A 19,475-nucleotide genomic window follows, 5' to 3' on the forward strand; every position below is an offset into this window, starting at 1 on the left:
TTGGTGGGAAGACAAGCAGTGAAGAAGAAAAGGGGACGAGTCAAAGAGCAACAGGATGAATATATGGAAATGCACCTGCATATCCTTAGTTTTTTCGGGGGTGGTGAAGACTAAAAGCCAAAGAGGCAGGGAACTTTCCCTCCCATCCTCTCAAGGGCTGCATTTCCTTGGAGAAAGGAATTGAGAGCCACATACTCCAAAATGACCAGGGCCAATAGATAGATAGATAGATAGATAGATAGATAGATAGATAGATAGATAGATAGATAGACCAACCAACCGAGGGAACACCAGTCACACCCACCCACAATTCACACAAATCAAATATGTGTTTAATATAACATACACGTTACACACCATATTAACATAACCACACACCTTTAACATGCAAACACAGTCACACATTGAGCATGTCATACACACACACACACACACAAATATCCCACTGTATAGTGCCGGTCATCTGTGGGTCATCTGAGCAGTAGAATCGGATTGTCAGGAGGGGCGCTTGAAACTCTTGTCCTGCAAGATCTCTCCCCTCCCCCGCATTCTGGTCAAGCTGATTGGGGAAACGGCTAAGATTTCTGCTCCTTAGATTCCTGCATTGCAGGGGGCTGGACTAGAGGACCCTTGGGATACCTTCCAACTCTGCAATAGAGTAGAATGATTCCATTGGGAGCTGCAGCTTCAAGGTTCTCTACATCTTGAGTTGGTGGCTCCCAATGGAACCAGTGCCCCTCAAGGTGAGAGAACCCTTCATGAAGCTTTAAGCAGTGGCTGAAAGGGGAGGTGCAGGGAGCATTCGAAATCTCATTTGATGCTGGCAATACACTACCCATCTCCCCATTCGGCTGCTGCTTAAAGCTGTGGCTCCAGAGGACAGCATTTTTGCAAACCCATTTGGACTGCCACCAAAGCAAGGAGGGCAGACCCCAAGAGAGACTGACACACCGTTCAGAACAGCTATGGCCACTGCCAGTGGCGGAGGAAGGCTCTGCGGTACCCGGGGCAGCGAAAGAAAACGCCCTGGGGGCGGGGTGTCGTGACATCACAATGTGACGTCACGACAGAGTGCGCCTGTGTGAAATTTCGTGCAGGCGCACTCCATCATTGGGCCACCACCGCTTCCGCAGCCCCCTTTTAAGCCGCAGAGCAAAAAGGTGGCTCGTGGGGCTGCCGAGTGCTATCGGCGGCTCCCTGTCGATCGTGCACGGCAACCCCACGAGCTGCCTTTTCGCTCTGCGGCGCAAAAGGGGGCCCGGGAAGCAGCGGTCCGACGACGGAGTGCGTCTGCGCGAAATGTCGTGCAGGCGCACTCCGTCGTTGGGCCATGCGCTGCTGCTCCTGGGGTGATGGAGGGAGCGGCGGCGCGTGGGAGTGGCGGGAGGGGCTGCCGCTTCTCACCCCCACACGCTGCCGTTCGCTCCGTTGCCCCGGAAGCAGCAGCACCGCACACACCGTGCACTGCTGCTCCCGGGGCGACGGAGCAAGCGGCGGCACATGGGGGTGACAAGCAGTGGCCCCTCCCGCCACTCCCCACGCACTGCCGGTCACCCCGGGAGCAGCAGCGCTGCACAGACAGGGTGTTCACTTGGCCGTGTGCTGCTGCTCCCGGGGTGACGGAGGGAGCGGCGGCCCATGGGAGTGGCGGGAGGGGGCCCCGCTTGTTACCCCCATGTGCCGCTGCTTGTCACCCTCCCCTCCCCTGTCACCCAGGGCGTACCGCCCCTACCGCCCCCCCTAGCGATGCCCCTGGCCACTGCTTTCCCACCTTTGGCTTAGCTCAATGCTAATAAATATCGCAGGTGATGTAATCTAGTGCACAGCTAGGCATCCTTAGGTCCCAATAGCAGTGTGTAGGATGATGCTCAAAGACTTGCCATGAATTTATTTCATTATTAAGTTCATCCCAAAGGAGCCCAGAGCAGCAATGTAATTATGAAGAAAGATAATTACAAAAAGGGCCCATTTATTTCAGTGAAAAATAGTTCTGGATAAGGTGTTTAGGATCGTAGTCTAAATAGAACAATCAAGCTGACTGGTATATGTACTGTGTAGGCAGGTTGCATTGTGTTATTGCTGCATTTATTTCTATTGTATAGTTGATAATGGGTAGCACAATTCTAGAATTTCCCCCCATGAAAATGCAAAGCTGTGACATCAGTTACAGTTACAGTATTATCAAAATTTTGCATACATTACCTTGTTCCATCATTATCCAGATTTCCACACCGGTGGAAATAGCAAATTCTAGAGAGTGTATCACGTGTATGAAAATTGCCTTGTAGCATATGCCAAAGTGCTGCGCTCTCTATAAATATGTGGCATTGTGTGACACTTCTTTAAAATGTTTTCGTCCTTAACATTTACAATAATTACTAGGGAAGTGGCTTGAGAATCAGCACGTCGCAGGAGGGAATTCACTTGAACCCGTTTGAAGAGCACACAGAAGAAGTGTTGCTGAAGCACGACTTATTTCTGCTGCATGGCACTGACTATCCGGTCAGCAAAAGGGAATTCATGTCTGTGTTGGCAAATATAAAGAGTCTCCTTATAAGAGCCACATACAGCTATGGGATGAATGCCATCTACAGGTAATTGTTGAAACAGCATTTTGTTCTGTCTGCAGTTCTATTAAGCAGGTTGATCATTGTTTCTCCCCAGCACCATCTTCATTTAATTCCAGATAGCTTTGCTTTCTTGGATCACTATCACTAATTCATTAGCTGCTAGTGGCAAATGCAGCAGCGGCAAGGTTGCTGGTTAGCAACAGGTTTTTTGTTTTGTTTTTTGTAATTATTAATTTATTCAAACTAACCAATCACCAGCCCACAAATAGGTTTAGGTAAGGAAGAGATAGGATGGACAGATAATGACTTAAATAGTTCACAAAGGCAAGTAGTTAATATGCTATTTAGCCAAGTGTACTAAATGTACACTCTGTACTAAATGTGCTAAACCTAACTTCCTAAATATGCTAAAGCTAAGATCTGGCAATCTTTCACATTGAATACAGTTTCCTTACCATTTCATGTCTCCTTGACTTTACACAGCCGTTGTTTGTTCTGTTTCTTTGTTCACCCCACCTGAGTCTTTAACTGCTGCATCTCTTCAACTGTGAGTCATCTCAAGGTCTTTGATCTCTGTCAGCTCAGCCTGTGTTCCAGGTTTTTCTTTTGTACCTGGAACTTGCTTTTCAAACACTTACACTGTTTGAACTCTTCCTTATCTTTCTAATTCCTCCTCAGAAATAATGCAGTTTCAGACCTGTTCTACCTCTTGACCTTATTCCGTAACTAGCTATAAGCTACAAGTCTGTAAATACAGCCAGCTTGAAACCTCATGCAAGGCACATCATCCCAAACTGACAAACCCAAGCAGTGCAAGACTGGGAGAATCCCTGGAATACTACCTGACGTTGCCCAAAGAGTTGCAATGAGTGGTTTCACTGCTTTTACACCTTGCCATTTGTTATAGTTGCACATATGGTGAGAAATACTGTCTGGAATGTCCTTCTTGCCCTATGCAGCAATAGCATCACAGCTGATGGAACTGCTTTAGGGACTGTATCTCTGAGCATCTCCAGCCTGGGCTTATTTTGTGGGCTTAATTTGCAATGTTAATTTCTATTTACATACATACATACATAATTTCATTTGTATGCCACCTTTCCACAGTCCAAACTATGCCCAAGGCAGCTCACAACATGAAGAAATACATAATTACAACATAACAAAAACAGTCATAAACAATAAATAAAACATCAAAAAATAAAACCAGACTGAACGATTGCCATGTAAATCATACATATATCATACATATGTTGATATATATATTGATATATATATATATATCAATAGCAGCAATAATCCCTCCTGCAACAAAACCCCCTACACAATACCCCAGCCCAAGTGTTTGATCAGCTGCCTCAGCTTCTGCAGCTGGAGTCATTCAGAGCCCTGTTCTCCCAGGCCAGGTGGAGAAAGGCCTGCAAGGAAGGGAGCAGGTCATCCAGGAATCACAGTTTCTGAACAACTTGCACTTTTGCACAATGACAGCAGGACAAAAATAGAGTGGGAAATTTGTGGTATAAAAAGTTACAGGATTTTGGCAGGCTATTATGACATATGTACTGATTGGAAGTGAAGCATTTCCCCCTTTTCCCATTTTGTGTCTTTCCTTTATTCAGCTGTGCGCTGCAAGTCTTCCACATCCCTTTTTTTACACCTGTAGAATGAACCATATACACTGTGAATCTATTATACATTGCAGCCCTGTGCAGAAAGTTTGAAGCAGATACAGATACAGATGAATAGATGGAGGAAAGTAGGATCATGCCTCCTGGCTTTTCCTCCAGCCTTGAGGCACCTTCTGTTTGCATATATCCTGACACATTTGGTTCCATAGACCAGATCTTTACCGTTCTTCACTGAATGTTTTTAGTTGGAGAGCAGGAAACAAAGTAAAAGAATAAACAGAGAAAAACAACAGACCACAATTACAAAATCATATACACAACTTAACAATTGTATGATAAGGTAAACAAGCAAAACTGCTAAAGTTAATATTTAACTAATTTAATCCAATTTAAACAAATTCCCAGTGTAAGGACGTTCAGTGGTTGCTCATGAGAAATCAGCCAAACGCAGAACTTCTAAAGACTAAGTTCTTTATTATGCAGATATTTACAGTGGAGCAAAAGTTCAAATGTCTATCTCATCCCTCCGCAGAGTCCGGGAATGAACCCTTCCGGTTCTTGGTCCAGCAAAAGAGGCGCAGGATTCTGGACCCCCGCCTTCCCCTTCCACGTCTTTCCTGTCTGCGAACTTGGGGCACGGGAACCTGTCCCTGTTCCCCGCTTCCCCCTTGGTGCTCAGGCTTTGCGATGTCTTCACAGCCCCTGCGCGACTTCCTGCCTCCAACTCCCCCTCCTCACTGGAGGAATGGTCGCTTCCTCCAGAGGAGGGGGATGACGAACTGGTGAACAAAGGGGGTTGTTCCCTGTACTGCAAACGATCACAGGATGCTACCTGCTGTGGGGAGGGGTGTTTCCCGACACCCAGGTAAAAACATTCCAACGGATTGATACAGATTAAACAACCAGTGGTTTTAGCAACAATTCCCATGTCATTTTTCACTTACGGCAGTCCATTCCCTTTCTTTGTATTTTGAGTAGCTTAACATCATTCACCCCACTCTGCAAACCATCCAGGCTCTCACCCTTGTTGCACATAAGCACCCACAGGAAGACACTCCCATCCTTTATCCACAGCAGGAACAGAGCAAAATAAAAGTGGGGTAGTGATAAGGTGCAGCTGGTGTTTCTCTTCTCTTCCCAGTCCTGAGGAAGCTCATGGCAGTAAGGCTGCCAGGTGGAGATGTGCAGATAGATCAGGCATAGGCAAACTCCGGCCCTCCAGATGCTTGGGACTACAATTCCCATCATCCCTAGCTAACAGGACCAGTGGTCAGGGATTATGGGAACTGCAGTCCCAAACATCTGGAGGGCCGGAGTTTGCCTATGCCTGAGATAGATTTTCTGGTCTCTCCCATCTCTCTTCTCCACACCAGCTGGCACAGACAGTGTTCAAGTTGCTCTAGAGCCTGCACATCCAGATGTAGACCCCTGCATGTAGACCCCTGCACAGACAGGGACTCTAATACATGACATTGGTGTGGAAACAGCAAGCATAGAATACACACAGCCCTTTGTGTATTCACCGCTACCCACTCCAAGTGCCTACACAGAGCTAGTAATATGCCAAAGCAGATGGCAGGATATAAAAAAAGAAAGGAGTTCCCAATTCAGTATGGGCAATTGGCTTGGCATTCCTTCATATTTCTTGTTGCACTATCAACATGGAAGTGCTGTAGCAGATGTTCACATCTATCTCCTCCTTGGAGCATCCTAGCTACAATCACTGTGGCAGATAACTGCTGCTCCTTCGTAAAGTATACTGGAAATCTGCAAAGATGGTGTATTATGTAAGCAAACCAATATTGTTAGAGCTGTTACAAGGGTAGAAAAGAAGGTGCCCTACTCTTATTGCGACTGTGCTTTTTCTGTGACCTGTATGTTTCCTGGCTCGGTAGCAGTCCAGTAGTGACTGGAACAATAAACTTCATGGCGCTTTCATGAAAAGCTGCAGCAAAGATGACTTAGGCCCCATGTAGAATGAAGAAGTGCGATAGGCCACTACACATGTAGCCAATATTGAGATTTCAGTACATCATGAAAGCTAGTCAGAGAATACAACTGTGGAATAATGTTGCGTGAAATGCAAACCGTGCAACCCAGAGGCTTCCCAGCAGCATTATATGGGGGCGGTGATTTCTTTTTTCTTTTAATCTCAAGCTACAACAATTAATATAATAGCAGATCGTAAACTCTGCAGCTATTGCTCCAAATGCTGCATCTCTTTTAATCTTGTTTGCATTTGCAAGTCAATAGTGTCTGCCACACTAGCAGTCATATTAAATATTTGGTCTGGAAACTCAAATTTCTCAAGTGTCTCCAAGATCCTGTGTCCCATTACTGCCAACATTATGTACTTTAATGTCTTCAGCATGGCACAGAGGAAAAGAAATTACTACATTGAAGTGGGGAAAAATTGCACTGCTGGTTGTTTTTTTCAATGAGTAAAAACTGTTAAACACATTAAAATACCATTTACCAAATAGCAGAACCTAATGAAAATTGGAACTGTTCAGTGAATACAAATGTGGAATAATACTGAGTGAAATGTTCTGTGTGTAACGGTTTCTCATTGTTCCAAATTATATCACATAGTACTGGAAGAGACGATCTGTGGTTCAATAGGCAAATGGGATAATAAGACCAGTGGCAAATTTTGTTGTGCTTATAATAGGCTTTAAGTTCTTTTGATTTACTCTTTGCCTTTAAGAATCTTACTAGTACTTTGCTAGATTTGTTTCCCCTTACTTTAAATGCAGCTCCACAATGAGATTTCAACATAAAAACAAAATCAGAAAGATGAAAACGATTGACTCCCCACCCCCCACCCCCCGGAAATTCTTATCCACTGTCACAGAGCATTCCTAATAACCACATAACAAAAGCACAGAAAAGCACAAAACAGCCCTAGTGGTAGTCATTTTAAAGCCCCAAAGTAGAACATTACAGATAGAGATTGGGGAACAAATGCGATTCAGTTCACATTTAAAGGTAAACTTAGCTAGTTCGCACATCCCAAAACAACTTTTTAACCAAAACACAGCCATTCTTTGAAATTTGCACTTTTTCAACTTACCAATGTAGTTCTCTCCCCCAAGTAATGTAAACAACAACGAATGAACAATATTGATCAGGACTGTGCAGGGGTCATGCCAAGAATGCCCCATGCCTCCCAGCCGACCAGGGACTTAATGGCCGAAATGGCCATGGGAGAAACACTCAGGGCTGCCCATTGTTGCATTGCAAGGCTTCAATAGTAAAATCTGGACCTGTGTAATTGCATACTAGCATGTAGCATCAGATAAGGTGGTGCCACAGTGGCGCATCTCATGAGCAAGACTCCCACTTTTTGGGCCTCAGACAAGCTCTGTGCAGGCCTGCTATTGATAATTGGTTTGTGGGCATGAGAGAAAGATAAGGGCTTCCTGGCAGTAGCTCCAGCTTTGCAGAATACTGTTCCTGTTGAGGTATGCATCACCTCTTTTCATTATCGACCTTCAAATGGGCTACAAACACACAGGTGTTGGGAACCACTTTTTCCTGAAAGGACAGTATTGTACAGCTGCTCTGATGTGTGTTGATACTGCCATTAATATAGCTGGCTTCACTGTCTTTTTCATTGTTATTCCTATTGATATTTTACGGCATTTATGGTTAAATTCAGATTTTGATTGTGTATCTTGTGTTTTCAGCTGGGAGTCACTTTGTGAGGGCTGGGTCCTAAAAGGTAGCTTTTTAAAAAAAATCTATAAAATTAATCTATGCAGTATGTTAAGAAGTCATACAGATGTTAAGAAGTCATGTATGCTTGCTGAATGCAATTAAGGATTTCAGTGCTTTAAAGTTGGAAAAGAGGATTTCATGGTGACAGTTCCTCAGCTCTGGGTTTTGACAAGCAGCCTGCTTCTGTGTGTGTCTGCGATGGAAGTAAAAATACATAACATGCAAGCTAAGCACAGTCCCCCAGCTGCTGATCCACTTGTTGTGACAGCTTTCTAATGTGGGCCTGCCGCAGTCTAAACATGAATGATATCAAGGAAGAAGAGATATAGGTGATGAAGAGAAAGACCCATCTCATTTTTAGCAAACAACTCCCCCACCACACTATCTGGTCTAGGAAACATTACAGGATTGATGTTTCTTTCACAGGTAAATAGCAATCTTTCTCCCTCTCTCATTTTTGCACTCTAGGTTGAGTGATGTCAGCCTGGAAGCGGCTGATCACTTTTCAAGTGGACAAAAATATGCATCTGCTGTGGAAGTTTGCCAGTGTCCTCCAGGATATTCTGGTACCTCCTGTGAAGTGAGTATCTCATTGAACAGATCTAGCTCCTCTTCAGAGATATGTCTGAAATGTTCAAACCAATTCATGGAAAGTGAGTGGATAGACAAACAGCAAGTAACACCTCTTTCTGGCAATCCCACAAAACAATCCTATGTTAGCATACTGGAAGCAAGCCTCACCGTGTTAAGTGAATCTCAAGTAAATCTGTGTGGAATTGCAGATCCGCTTTTTATTTTAGTTTGAAGTGCATTGGGGGGGGTGTCATTTCTTCCATTCAGTTGTGCTTAGTTCTTGTGTTTTTTTAATCATCCCCTAGCCTCATTTTTGCATCCCATGATTGGGAAAGCCCTCTTCTGTTTAAAACTCAGAGCAACCATGGTGGCCCCAGGCCAAATTATGACTACTGCACAAGTTAGGGATTTATTTATTTTTAATCCTTTCACTCCTGCTGAAAATCTCCCACCCACTTCCCTGCTATTATTTGTCCAAAATCTGCTTCGGTAAGTTATTAAAACATTTTGGAACTTTTCTTACTCTAGTCCCTTACACTTGCAAATGAAAGAAACATTGCTTTTGATACTTTCCTAAGTGACTGTTTAAAACAATAATTTCTGTATCACGTACACATAAGAGAGAATTTTGTCATCAACTGTTTCCCCTTGGCTTGATCGCTTCTTTATCAGCCATTATAGTTACAGAAACTTGACACATTCAATCAAAGTATGTGTCATGCTTGAGTATTACAAAGCAAAATGACATCTTTGTGCTTGATCTGATATGCAGCCCTTTCCCCACAGTTTGTTGTGATTGCCTTTCTCCCATTCCGCTTTCTCTGGGATGCTTGCTTCATTGGTTTCGAGGGTGCAGTTTTGTTGAAGGTTATAAATGTAACATTCCCATATTTTCAGCACTTTCACCAAAATGCTATCAGCATATTCTCAAAGTAAGTGCACATATGCTTAACTAACTCATAGAGGCATTGCTCACGGTGGAATGCAAAATCCTTCACAACCATGCCTCAGAGGAAGCACTTTAAAACACAAAGATGTTCAGTTTCACAAGACTATAAACAATATGCCATTTATACAGGCACTCTAGGCGTTGACTTGTCAGCTCTCTTTTCCTTAAATGTGTGCCATGGTTTTATATATTTCATTTAGGACTTAGAGCCTTGAATCATAGTAAACGTTTTCACGTGTTCCTCCTATTAGAAATAATAATAATAATAATAATAGAGAAAGAAGAGAAGAGGCAGCTCATAAAGCTTTTGTATGTTCTGCTTTGAAAAACAAACAAACAGCAACACTATTGCCTGTCTCAAGGGCATTATTTTTATGTGCTTCCCATTATAGGACAAACAACAAGATCATTGAAAAGCATTCCTTAGTCATACGAAACCTGACAGCTTTTGAAATGCATTTGTGATGTACAAATGCCATAAAGAGACAACAGAATGAAACAATATGTTCTTTTAATTTCTGTTGTTGTGTGTTTAGACCTTTTACCCTCCCCGAATAAATTCAGACAGGAGACAAATATTTGGTTTGGTTTTTGGCAGAATTTAGGCCACAACTTTATTCATTACAATCAAGTGAGTGGTTGCATAGGTTTTGGTTCCACTAGCTCCCTGCACCGTTGCAGGCAGACCTGTCCCAGAACCACGTTCGTAGGACAGCCAAGGATGAACACCAGAGATAGCTGCTGGGAGGAGTACCAATCAGCCGCCCTGATGTCTCCTGGACTCGGGCGCGGGCAGGACCCCATTCGGGGAACGCCAAACCAATGAGTCCCTGGATTCCTTTACTGGAATATCCTGCATTTGCATAGGTGTGGCCACATCACGCCTATCACCTGAACCAGAGCCTATCCGCAACTTACAAGTTGTGACTATTTGCTACACGGCAGGCGAAACCCAAATGGCACCAGCCAATCAGCCAAGTGGGGAAAATTCCTGCCATGCCCCTGCCCCAATGGCAGACGACACACAATGGCATAGCAAGGTCAAGCGCAAGCCCTAAATATAGGGAGAGGTTCCGATGTGAAAGCCCCAAAAAGGAAGCTCAGTAGCCTTGCATGGGCTTAAATAAGTCCCACGTTGCTGCTTCTTTGAGACACCCCATTGGCCAGATTACACCCCAGCAACACAGGACCAACATATTGGGGGTTGTGGCTATCTTTCCAATTAACCACCCACAACACTGGGTCAGATAGCCGGTCGCACTGCAACACGCGCCCTCTTTTATGGAGGACATGCTTTCTCTCACATCCTGTTCTACATTTGATCTGAGGAGTAGCATATACTGGCTTCTTGTCCACAGCCAAGCAATTTGGCTCACTATTGAAATATCTACTGCTTACCTTGGCTGTCTTCTGAAGCTCTGACTCATGCACTGAGAAGTTTCCACCCTGACCTTCATTAGCTTCTGTCCTTCTTTGTAATGAAAGTTTATCCTGCCCTTTATTGAAAACCTTAGATAAATGCTCCATCTGTAGAGTCTCTAACTGGAATCAAATGCGAATTACTAAATATTAACAACAATGGAAGTCACATACAGATTGTCTAATGCATTGAAGTCGATGCAAAGCACTGCACATAGTAGTGCCAAATTTGAATGGGACTTCACAAGGTTCAACACGCAGCTGATTGTTGGGTTTTCAGAAGGCCCTTTCAAAGCACGATCTTATTGAAAAATAATGGATGGAATTCTGTGCCATGCAATGGTGAACATCCTGTAATCACAAGCATTGCAGCTTCCCTCTCCCCCTGCCCAACTGTTCTGGGGGTTCTCCTGACAGCACCCTGAGCCAATTTCAGGAGGCCTTGAGGGAGGAGAGGGGACAAACCCCTGTCGCACCAGTGGCATTGCACAAGACTTGTGCTGACAGGACTCACTGGATGAATGCCACCCATAGGGACATAAACTGGATTTTTTTTTTCACTTTTATACCAGCTTCCAGCAAAGAATCTTGGGATTTTTTGTGAGGCTGTTGAAAATCATCTGTTAAAATTAGAATCATAGAATCATAGAGTTGGAAGAGACCACAAGGGCCATCCAGTCCAACCCCCTGCCAAGCAGGAAATTCCCAAATACCTGCCAAATAAGAAAAAACACTCCCATTCCCATGATTCCCTGGGGCTTGACAGTTAAGCAGGCTTTAATTCTGTTCTGCTGAGATGCTGCATGACTGATATTCTAAATTCCAGTGTGCCATACTTGATCCTGCTCACTATTTCAGGGTGGAAAGATATGAGGTTGTATGTTGGTGTTGCATACTTCATAACATAGAATTCATGGTAAGGCTGGGACTTTTCTACCAAACAAATAATTTATACATTTTGTCTTCAGAACTACTCTGTGCACCTTATAGAATGCCAGTGAAGAAATAATGATTTTATTGAATTCATTTCTTGCATGCATTTCTTAAGAGCGTCCTGCTTGCAATTTGAACTGGGCAAAATAATAAGGTGTTGCTTCCTTGCCTGACCTTCAATGGCCACATGTCTTTTGATTAAGAGGAGAAGCTTGCAGATACTGAAGAATCTTTGAATTGTTCAAGGGGGGGGGGGACAGAAGTTCAAAAGAAAGGGAGCAAATAAACAAATTCTTTAAAATACTTTTGGCTGCTTTCTTTCATGCTGTCATGGAAGTTCCCTTGTCAAAACATAACATAACTAGTCATACCGTGCTTGGTGTTGAGCAAATATTTATGTCCTTCTCTTTGGGTGTATTTTAACAAAACAAGAGAGGGGGCCTGAAAGAAGTGTATAAGATTATGCATGTTGTCAAGGAAAATAAACGGGGCAGACGACAAAAAAAAGGCTACTTGACACAGTGCATAGTTAAACTCTGGAACTGGCTCCCATAGAAAGCAGTGGTGGCCACCAACTTGGAAGGCTTCAAATGAGGATTACACAAATTCATAGAGGATAAGTACTAGTCACGATGGCTATGTTACGCCCCTGAACACCAGTTGCTGGGAATCATGTGAAGAGTGCTGTTGCACTTGGATTCTGCTTGTGAGCTTCCCATAGGCATCTGGTTGGCCATTGTGAAAGGAGAATGTTGAACTAGATGGTCCTTTGGCCTGACATGTTCTTATGAGCTATAGCCCTTCCACTTGAATTCAGAACTGTACGGTGATTTTAAAAATATATGGCAGGTAAGGACTGCAGCCTGGCATTTTATTCTGAAGAGCAAGCACAACAGTCGGGGTTTTGCTGATAAATCACACCTACAAGATGTCACCTCCACTGAGAAATACCCATTGATATAAATAAAGTGTACTGAATTACCACTGCTAAAAGTATATATCAAAAAGTATATATGTCACCCATTTTGAGATGACAACTATCACTACATGTATAAAGAATTAACTTCTTGTATAATGAGCCCCCACATGCATATGGAGAGATACAAAATTTCTGGAAATATTGAAGCCAAGTGGCAAGGATGTGGAACAATTTTGAAATTTATGCAAATTTATGCAATTCTTACTTTCTTATCAAGCCTAAACTTACTTTACGGCTTTAACAACATTAAGAGTATCATTTATTTATTTGTTTGTTTGTTTGACTATGAAATGTACTAGTTGGCATATTTGCAACGTTTGAAACCAGAAATGTCTTAGTTTGCATGACAGATATACCCAATGTGGTCCACTTCCTATTGTGGGTCCTGGTTAAAGCTCAGTTCTCACCCAAACTTTTTTTTCTGAGGCTTTGGCACCCACATTAGTTATTTTCCATTTTTTTCACCCCATCTGCTTTTTATCCTCTGAGTAGGCAGGGCAATTTCCCAGCCAGTAGTACAGAATATGCCATAGTAATTTGAGCAGTTCTAGCTAGTGACGCAGAAGGTGCTGCGTTGCACACCTGCCTTCTCAATGCCATCCATCTCTGCTGCTTACTGAGAGGGAGAGAGAACAGAGCAAAGCATCAGGATGCAGATTATGAGGGCACACTGGTGGAGCAAATCCCCTCTGTCCCTTACTGCTTTGAGGGAAGAAGTGAAAAAATTCACCATAAAAGCGGGGTGGGGGTGGGGGGCAGGCCAACAGAGAACACAAACAGCATGCTTGTTTCTGGTATCACCAAACTGGGGAAAGGCTTTCTGAATTACTCCAACAGTCTGGGGAAAACTTAAGCAAGATGCTTTCTTTTCTACCTTGCCTTCTGCTTCTCATTCATCTTTGACCAATATAACTCACGTGGTATTTCAGCTATGATTTGCAGTATCAATAAAAAGATCCTCTCCTTTCTCACTTGTCTCCTTTCCCCCACTTCCTTTCAGTAACTTGTCTTCTAACTATTTTCATTCTGTAAATCTTGGTATGTGAAGCTGTCTTACTTTCCACTCTTTATTTCTCTTACCTTTTCAGAAGAAAGAGCAAGCTAATGCCTCCTTTAGTCTTATACCTGCCTATGTGGTCAAGGTCAGTTTTTCACAGGCATCATGCCAGGAATATAGGTTTTCGAGAAGTGTTTTAGCACTTGGGTCTTTATTGCTTATTACGGTGGTTTTCAAACTCTGGGACACCTTGAGGGGCATAGAACTCCTGGAAAGGGGGTGCCAAGTCACAGGGAGCCTTCCCACCTGCCCCAACAAGACAAATATGGGCAGGTTGAATGTCCTCTAGCAAAAGGTCATCATTGAAGCTTTGTATGATTTTGTAATTGCCCCATTATTCTTGCTCAATAACATGTATTATGTCTCCCGGTAATTATGTTTCCCTAGAAATTATTTGTGGGGAGGGGGTTGGAGAGATACTGTTTTATTCCTTTTTCTAATGCTGCAGTTGGATCGGGCCGCCACACAGACCTTTCCACACAGCAAAAGTCTGCATGCAACATTCTCTGCCATAGAACAAGTTGGTGCTGGGTTTGGAGGAGGCAGAATGACATATTGAGCTCCTTTATTTTTGTCAAATGTGCCCCTGCACTATTTCCTCGTTTTTTAATACATTCTCAATGTTTCATCTTCTGCAGTCTTGTCAGCCAAGGCACAGGCGAGTCAATGGCACCATCATTGGCGGAATCTGCAGGCCGTGCACATGTTTTGGTCACGCAGAGTCCTGCGATGATATCACCGGAGAATGCCTGGTAAGTGCTGACTGACAGCGCTGAGATCAGCTCAGTATACCAATGCAATTGAATTAACTACCTTAGGGACTATGAGTACTTAAGGAAAGAAGCAGTGATTTGACAGGAGAGATCTTTATATTGAACTGCTTCTGAAGTTAAACAATCTCTTGGTAACATGATAAAGCAGCTACTGAAAATAAGGGCAAACCAAAAGGGTTCTTTACATTACCTGGATAGCAACAGGTCCTGCAGAAGGCAGTGAAGAGAATATTGCAACAAACTTTGCAATGCACAATGATCTACCCCTAGTAACCTCTGTTGTGGGTCTACTTTACACACAGAATAGTAGTAACCAAATAGGAAACAAAATAGGAAATTCTTTCCAGTAGCACCTTAGAGACCAACTGAGTTTGTTCTTGGTATGAGCTTTCATGTGCATGCACACTTCTTCAGGTATCTGAAGAAGTGTGCATGCACACGAAAGCTCATACCAAGAACAAACTCAGTTGGTCTCTAAGGTGCTACTGGAAAGAATTTCCTATTTTGTTTCCTATTTTGTTTCGACTATGGCAGACCAACACACGGCTACCCACCTGTAACAGTAACCAAATAGTAAGTTTCGTTATTGTGTGACATGCAGGAATGATGGTCAAGGGGGAGAAGTGTAAATATTGAAAAATTATGAAGAAATAGTGTGATTGGGGAGGGCGCATGTTTTGAATGAGATGGAAAGGTGCTTTTCCCCGATGGAATGCATATATTTGGGATGGCTGCCTACTAATTCAGCAATTTTAGTGCATTTATTACCCAGAATAATCATGCCCAGTGTGCCACTGTTTCCAGCCTGCTCAGTAGCTGTTTTGAATGGGTGAATTACGCTGAATAGACTGTTCTGATTAACTCAAGGGCATTTTAGTTTTATATTGTCTGACATGGCATGAAGCTTGAAACAACATTTCTCATTTCATTAGTCTTGCAGAAATGCAATTTGAGCCACTGCCAATTTAGTAGGATATCATACTCCAGATTCCCTGCAGAATTCAAACCAACTCTGCATTGTGTATATTTCTAAGTGTTCCTCCCTTCTTTTTGATTTTCCCAAGGAAAAGCTTCAGGGTAAAATCTAAATGAAAATCCAGGGTTTTTACAATGCAATTTGGCATTTTAAATTATCACTGGCCTTTCTGTTTTCCTCCGTACAAGGTGTTTAATTGCTCTCCAATTCTGAACAAGATAGCTTAAATTGGTGGATTTTTCAAATTGCTTTTTCATGAATAAATGCCCAAAAATGACTCTCGCATCAATCCCGTGCTCAGTCTTAAGACATACTTAGAAAAGAAAACATGCCGTGATAACTTTATTTTGAAATACTTCACGTAAATCTAGTGGGGGGAGGAAATCACCTGACAGAAATTGATCTGTTTTCCTCACCAGCCTTCAGAAAACCTATTTCATTGCTTTTTCATGATTTCAGTCTTCTAATGCTAATGCCTAATGAAATTAGTTAAGCTTTACAGCAAAACCAGCTGGTGGTTTAAAACTCTGTGCTTCAGGCAGCAAATCAACAATTCCATTTCTGTAATAGAACATGAGTGAAAAGAATTCTAGAGCCATTTGCCAAACTAGCTGGACATCAGGGATGGGAAACTAACCTGGCTCCTTTCAGGCAACTTTGACAGGCAGGTAGGGCTGCCCACTTGGCAAGCACTTGATGCCACATGGCGTCAGGTGATTAAAACTGTAACCTGAAACTACAAAGAAAAAAATCAAAAGCACGCTGTTAAGCATGCACCCGATACTTCGTTTGCAGTCCCAACTTGAATTCGGTACTACAGGGCAACAGAAAACAGTGCCCAATTGAAAAAGCACTGTGCTTCAGTTTTACCCGCCCAATTCCTGACATCATATTATGCCAGGTGATGGTTAGAGGTAGACATAGTGAGAGCAATGTCAGGGCACAGGTCAAATGGGGAGGCCTGGTGGGTCAAATTGCACCCAGAGGCCTGGGATTCCCCTCCTCTGTTCTTCTTGTTAAAGTAAACTAACAGCCATTCATTCTCCCTTGTTGTTGTCCTAGGGCTTTGAGGTGAAAAGCAGTCGCACTTCCTTGCACTTCCACCAACAGAGTGACTTAGTGCAAGTTCACACATTGGCCTCAACCCAGCTAAAGTTCCTCATGACTAAGTCCTTTTGAGAGAAATGTGACTTGAGTTAGTTGTGTCTCAGTGGGGTTTACAATGCAATCCCATGCACGTCTTTTCAGATCTGAGTCCCACTGAATTCACTGACGCTTATTCCTACATACATGGATGTAGGAATTGCAGGCTTAGTCATTTCTGAGTAATAACTGGATTAGAGCTTATATGCTCTTTTTAGGGGTTCGCTTATTTTTTATGCCTACATCTAAAAATGATATGCATTGACTGCAATAAACACATGGTTAGAAATGCTGATATCCTGTATGATTGCAAACCGGTGTTTGCATGTTCAGACCTTTTAACCTTACCCCAAATAAATTCAGACATGACTCAAATTTTGGTTTGGTTTTTAGCAGAATTTAGGCCACAACTTTATTGATTACAGCAAGTGATTGGTTACATAGGCTCTGGTTCGACTAGCTCCCTGCTCTGCAGGTAGTGCTGACCCAGGGTTCCAGCATAGGTCAGCCAAGGGTGAATACCTGGACAGCGGAAAGCCGGGGACCTGCTCTATCCAGCATCCAAATGTCCCCATGGACTCAGGCATGGGCACAACCCCCTCTCAGGGGTTGACCAAACCATTGAGTCCCTGGATTCCTTTAACAGAATACCCTTCACATAGGGATGGCGAGAGGTTCTCTCATCCGTATTACCTGAACCAGAGCCTATCCGCAACCTTACAAGTTGTGACGATTTGCTACGTGGCAGGCGAAACCCAAATGGCAACAGCCAATCAGCCAAGTGGGGAAAATTCCTGCCGTGCCCCTGTCCCAACGACAGACGACACACGACGGCATAGCAAGGTCAAGTGCACAAGCCCTAAAATTAGGGAGAGGTGGGCGGGTGTTCCGATGCACACGCCAAAAGAGGAAGCTCAGGGTCACGTGCATGGGTATTTGTAGGTCCCTCGATCCGTTTAGCTTGTGTCCCATTAGATTCAACCCCCTGCATCAAGGGACCTACTAATTGGGTGTTGTGGCTGTCAATCACTCCCACCCACAACACAGGGGTTTGGTTGCCAGGTCTCACCGCAATACGTGCCCTCTGTTAAGGGAGGACCCGATTTACTGCCAAGGAGCAGGCAGAAATGTTTAGAAGAATTTAATCTTAGAGAAAGTTGCAGCTCTAGTACTGGTTATCTGTAATGTTAGCTGGCAGATATACAACATTACTGAGAAGTCTAGGGCAAAAATACATCCCTGGAAACAATAACATGTAGCATCTCCTAATCTCTCTACCTTTATCCTGTCCTGTCTCTGCTCTTCACTGCAGCAGCTAAGCTTGTCCTATATCATTCTGTAGAGACAAAGTGCACAGAAACAAAGTCTTCAAAATCTGTTTGGGGATTTTGTTTTGACTGTAAGTGAAGTAGGATTGGTTGATACCCAAGCAGGCTGTTAAACTCTGCAATTCAATTTGGATCGCAAGCCTTTTGAAGTGAGAGAGAGGGGGGGAGAGGGAGAGGGAGAGAGAGAGAGAGAGAGAGAGAGAGAAAGAGAGAGAGAGAAAGAGGGAAGTTTGAGTGCTGAAAGAAGAGGCATGTTTCACATCAAAGGGTTTCCTTCCCCCCTATTGAGATGTACTGAGCCTTTTGGCCTTCTCATTACTATTCATGGTATATTTTTTTTGCCCCCAGTAATACAACAGACAATTTAGGCAGCTAATTTACGAATATGTTACTTCTTTTGACTCTTCCTTAGCTTTGAAATTTACTTGAAAAGAAATTGAAATGTGTTTCTTTGACTTATAATAAGAGCTCAGTTCAATGACTTTATCCTACGTCTGATTGGGGGGGGGGGAATAATCGCTTACACACCCATGGAAGGCGGTGCCTATTACATTCACATGTCCACTGTGATGTTACACAGATGATAAATAGCTCAAGTTGTAAACAAAGAGAAATTCTATTTTATCATGTTGTAGACACATTGTGTGTCCATAGGTTTGTATCCAAAGTTAAAGGTAAAGGTACCCCTGACCGTTAGGTCTAGTCGTGGACGACTCTGGGGTTGCACACTCATCTCGCTCTAAAGGCCTAGGGAGCCGGCGTTTGTCTGCAGACAGCTTCTGGGTCATGTGGCCAGCAAGACTAAGCCACTTCTGGCGAACCAGAGCAGCACACGGAAATGCCTTTTACCTTCCCACCAGTGCAGTACCTATTTATCTACTTGCACTTTGACGTGCTTTCAAACTGCTAGGTGGGCAGGAGCTGGGACCAAACAACGGGAGCTCACCCTGTTGTGGGGATTCGAACCGCCGACCTTCTGATCAGCACGCCCTAGGCTCTGTGGTTTAGACCACAGTGCCACCCGCATCGTTGTATCCAAAGTTAGTCATACTCAATCAGATCCATTGAAATTAATGACCATGAGTAACTTAAACCCATTAATTTCAATGGACCTACTCTGAGTATAACTTAATTGGATGCAATCCATGGGGTTGAGATTCACAAAACCTTGCTAAAGTATTTAGTGGTTATGCAACAGAGATAAATTGGAAGGCACTCCTGTACTTTTTAGAGAGTTCAAAATAATCACACCCACAATAGTGAGGTCCAATTCAGATGTCATGCTTTCCATTCGCCACACTATGGTCTAGCAGCTGATAGTACCTGGCAGAATGGTGTACTCCTCTTCTTTGCTGTCAGCCTTGTGTGCTCCTTCTCACCCACTTTCCTAGTTAGAGATCATGTTAGTTCACTCATTGTGACACTTG

The 19,475-nt window shown here is 43.4% G+C and overlaps 1 protein-coding gene across 8 annotated transcripts in view; it reads left to right on the top strand.

Annotated features, from left to right (window-relative positions):
• LAMA2 (laminin subunit alpha 2) overlaps window positions 1-19,475 on the top strand; it is a 362,452-nt gene that overhangs the window by 186,319 nt on the left and 156,658 nt on the right. For all 8 annotated transcript variants that reach the window (XM_033143752.1, XM_033143756.1, XM_033143755.1 and 5 more), the window contains exons 14-16: window positions 2,383-2,594; window positions 8,387-8,498; window positions 14,467-14,580. In XM_033143752.1, coding sequence (XP_032999643.1) covers window positions 2,383-2,594; window positions 8,387-8,498; window positions 14,467-14,580 — 438 coding nt within the window. The remainder of the gene's footprint in view (window positions 1-2,382; window positions 2,595-8,386; window positions 8,499-14,466; window positions 14,581-19,475) is intronic.

The sequence above is a fragment of the Lacerta agilis genome, chromosome 3, assembly GCF_009819535.1.
Source record: "Lacerta agilis isolate rLacAgi1 chromosome 3, rLacAgi1.pri, whole genome shotgun sequence".
Lineage (NCBI taxonomy): Eukaryota > Metazoa > Chordata > Lepidosauria > Squamata > Lacertidae > Lacerta > Lacerta agilis.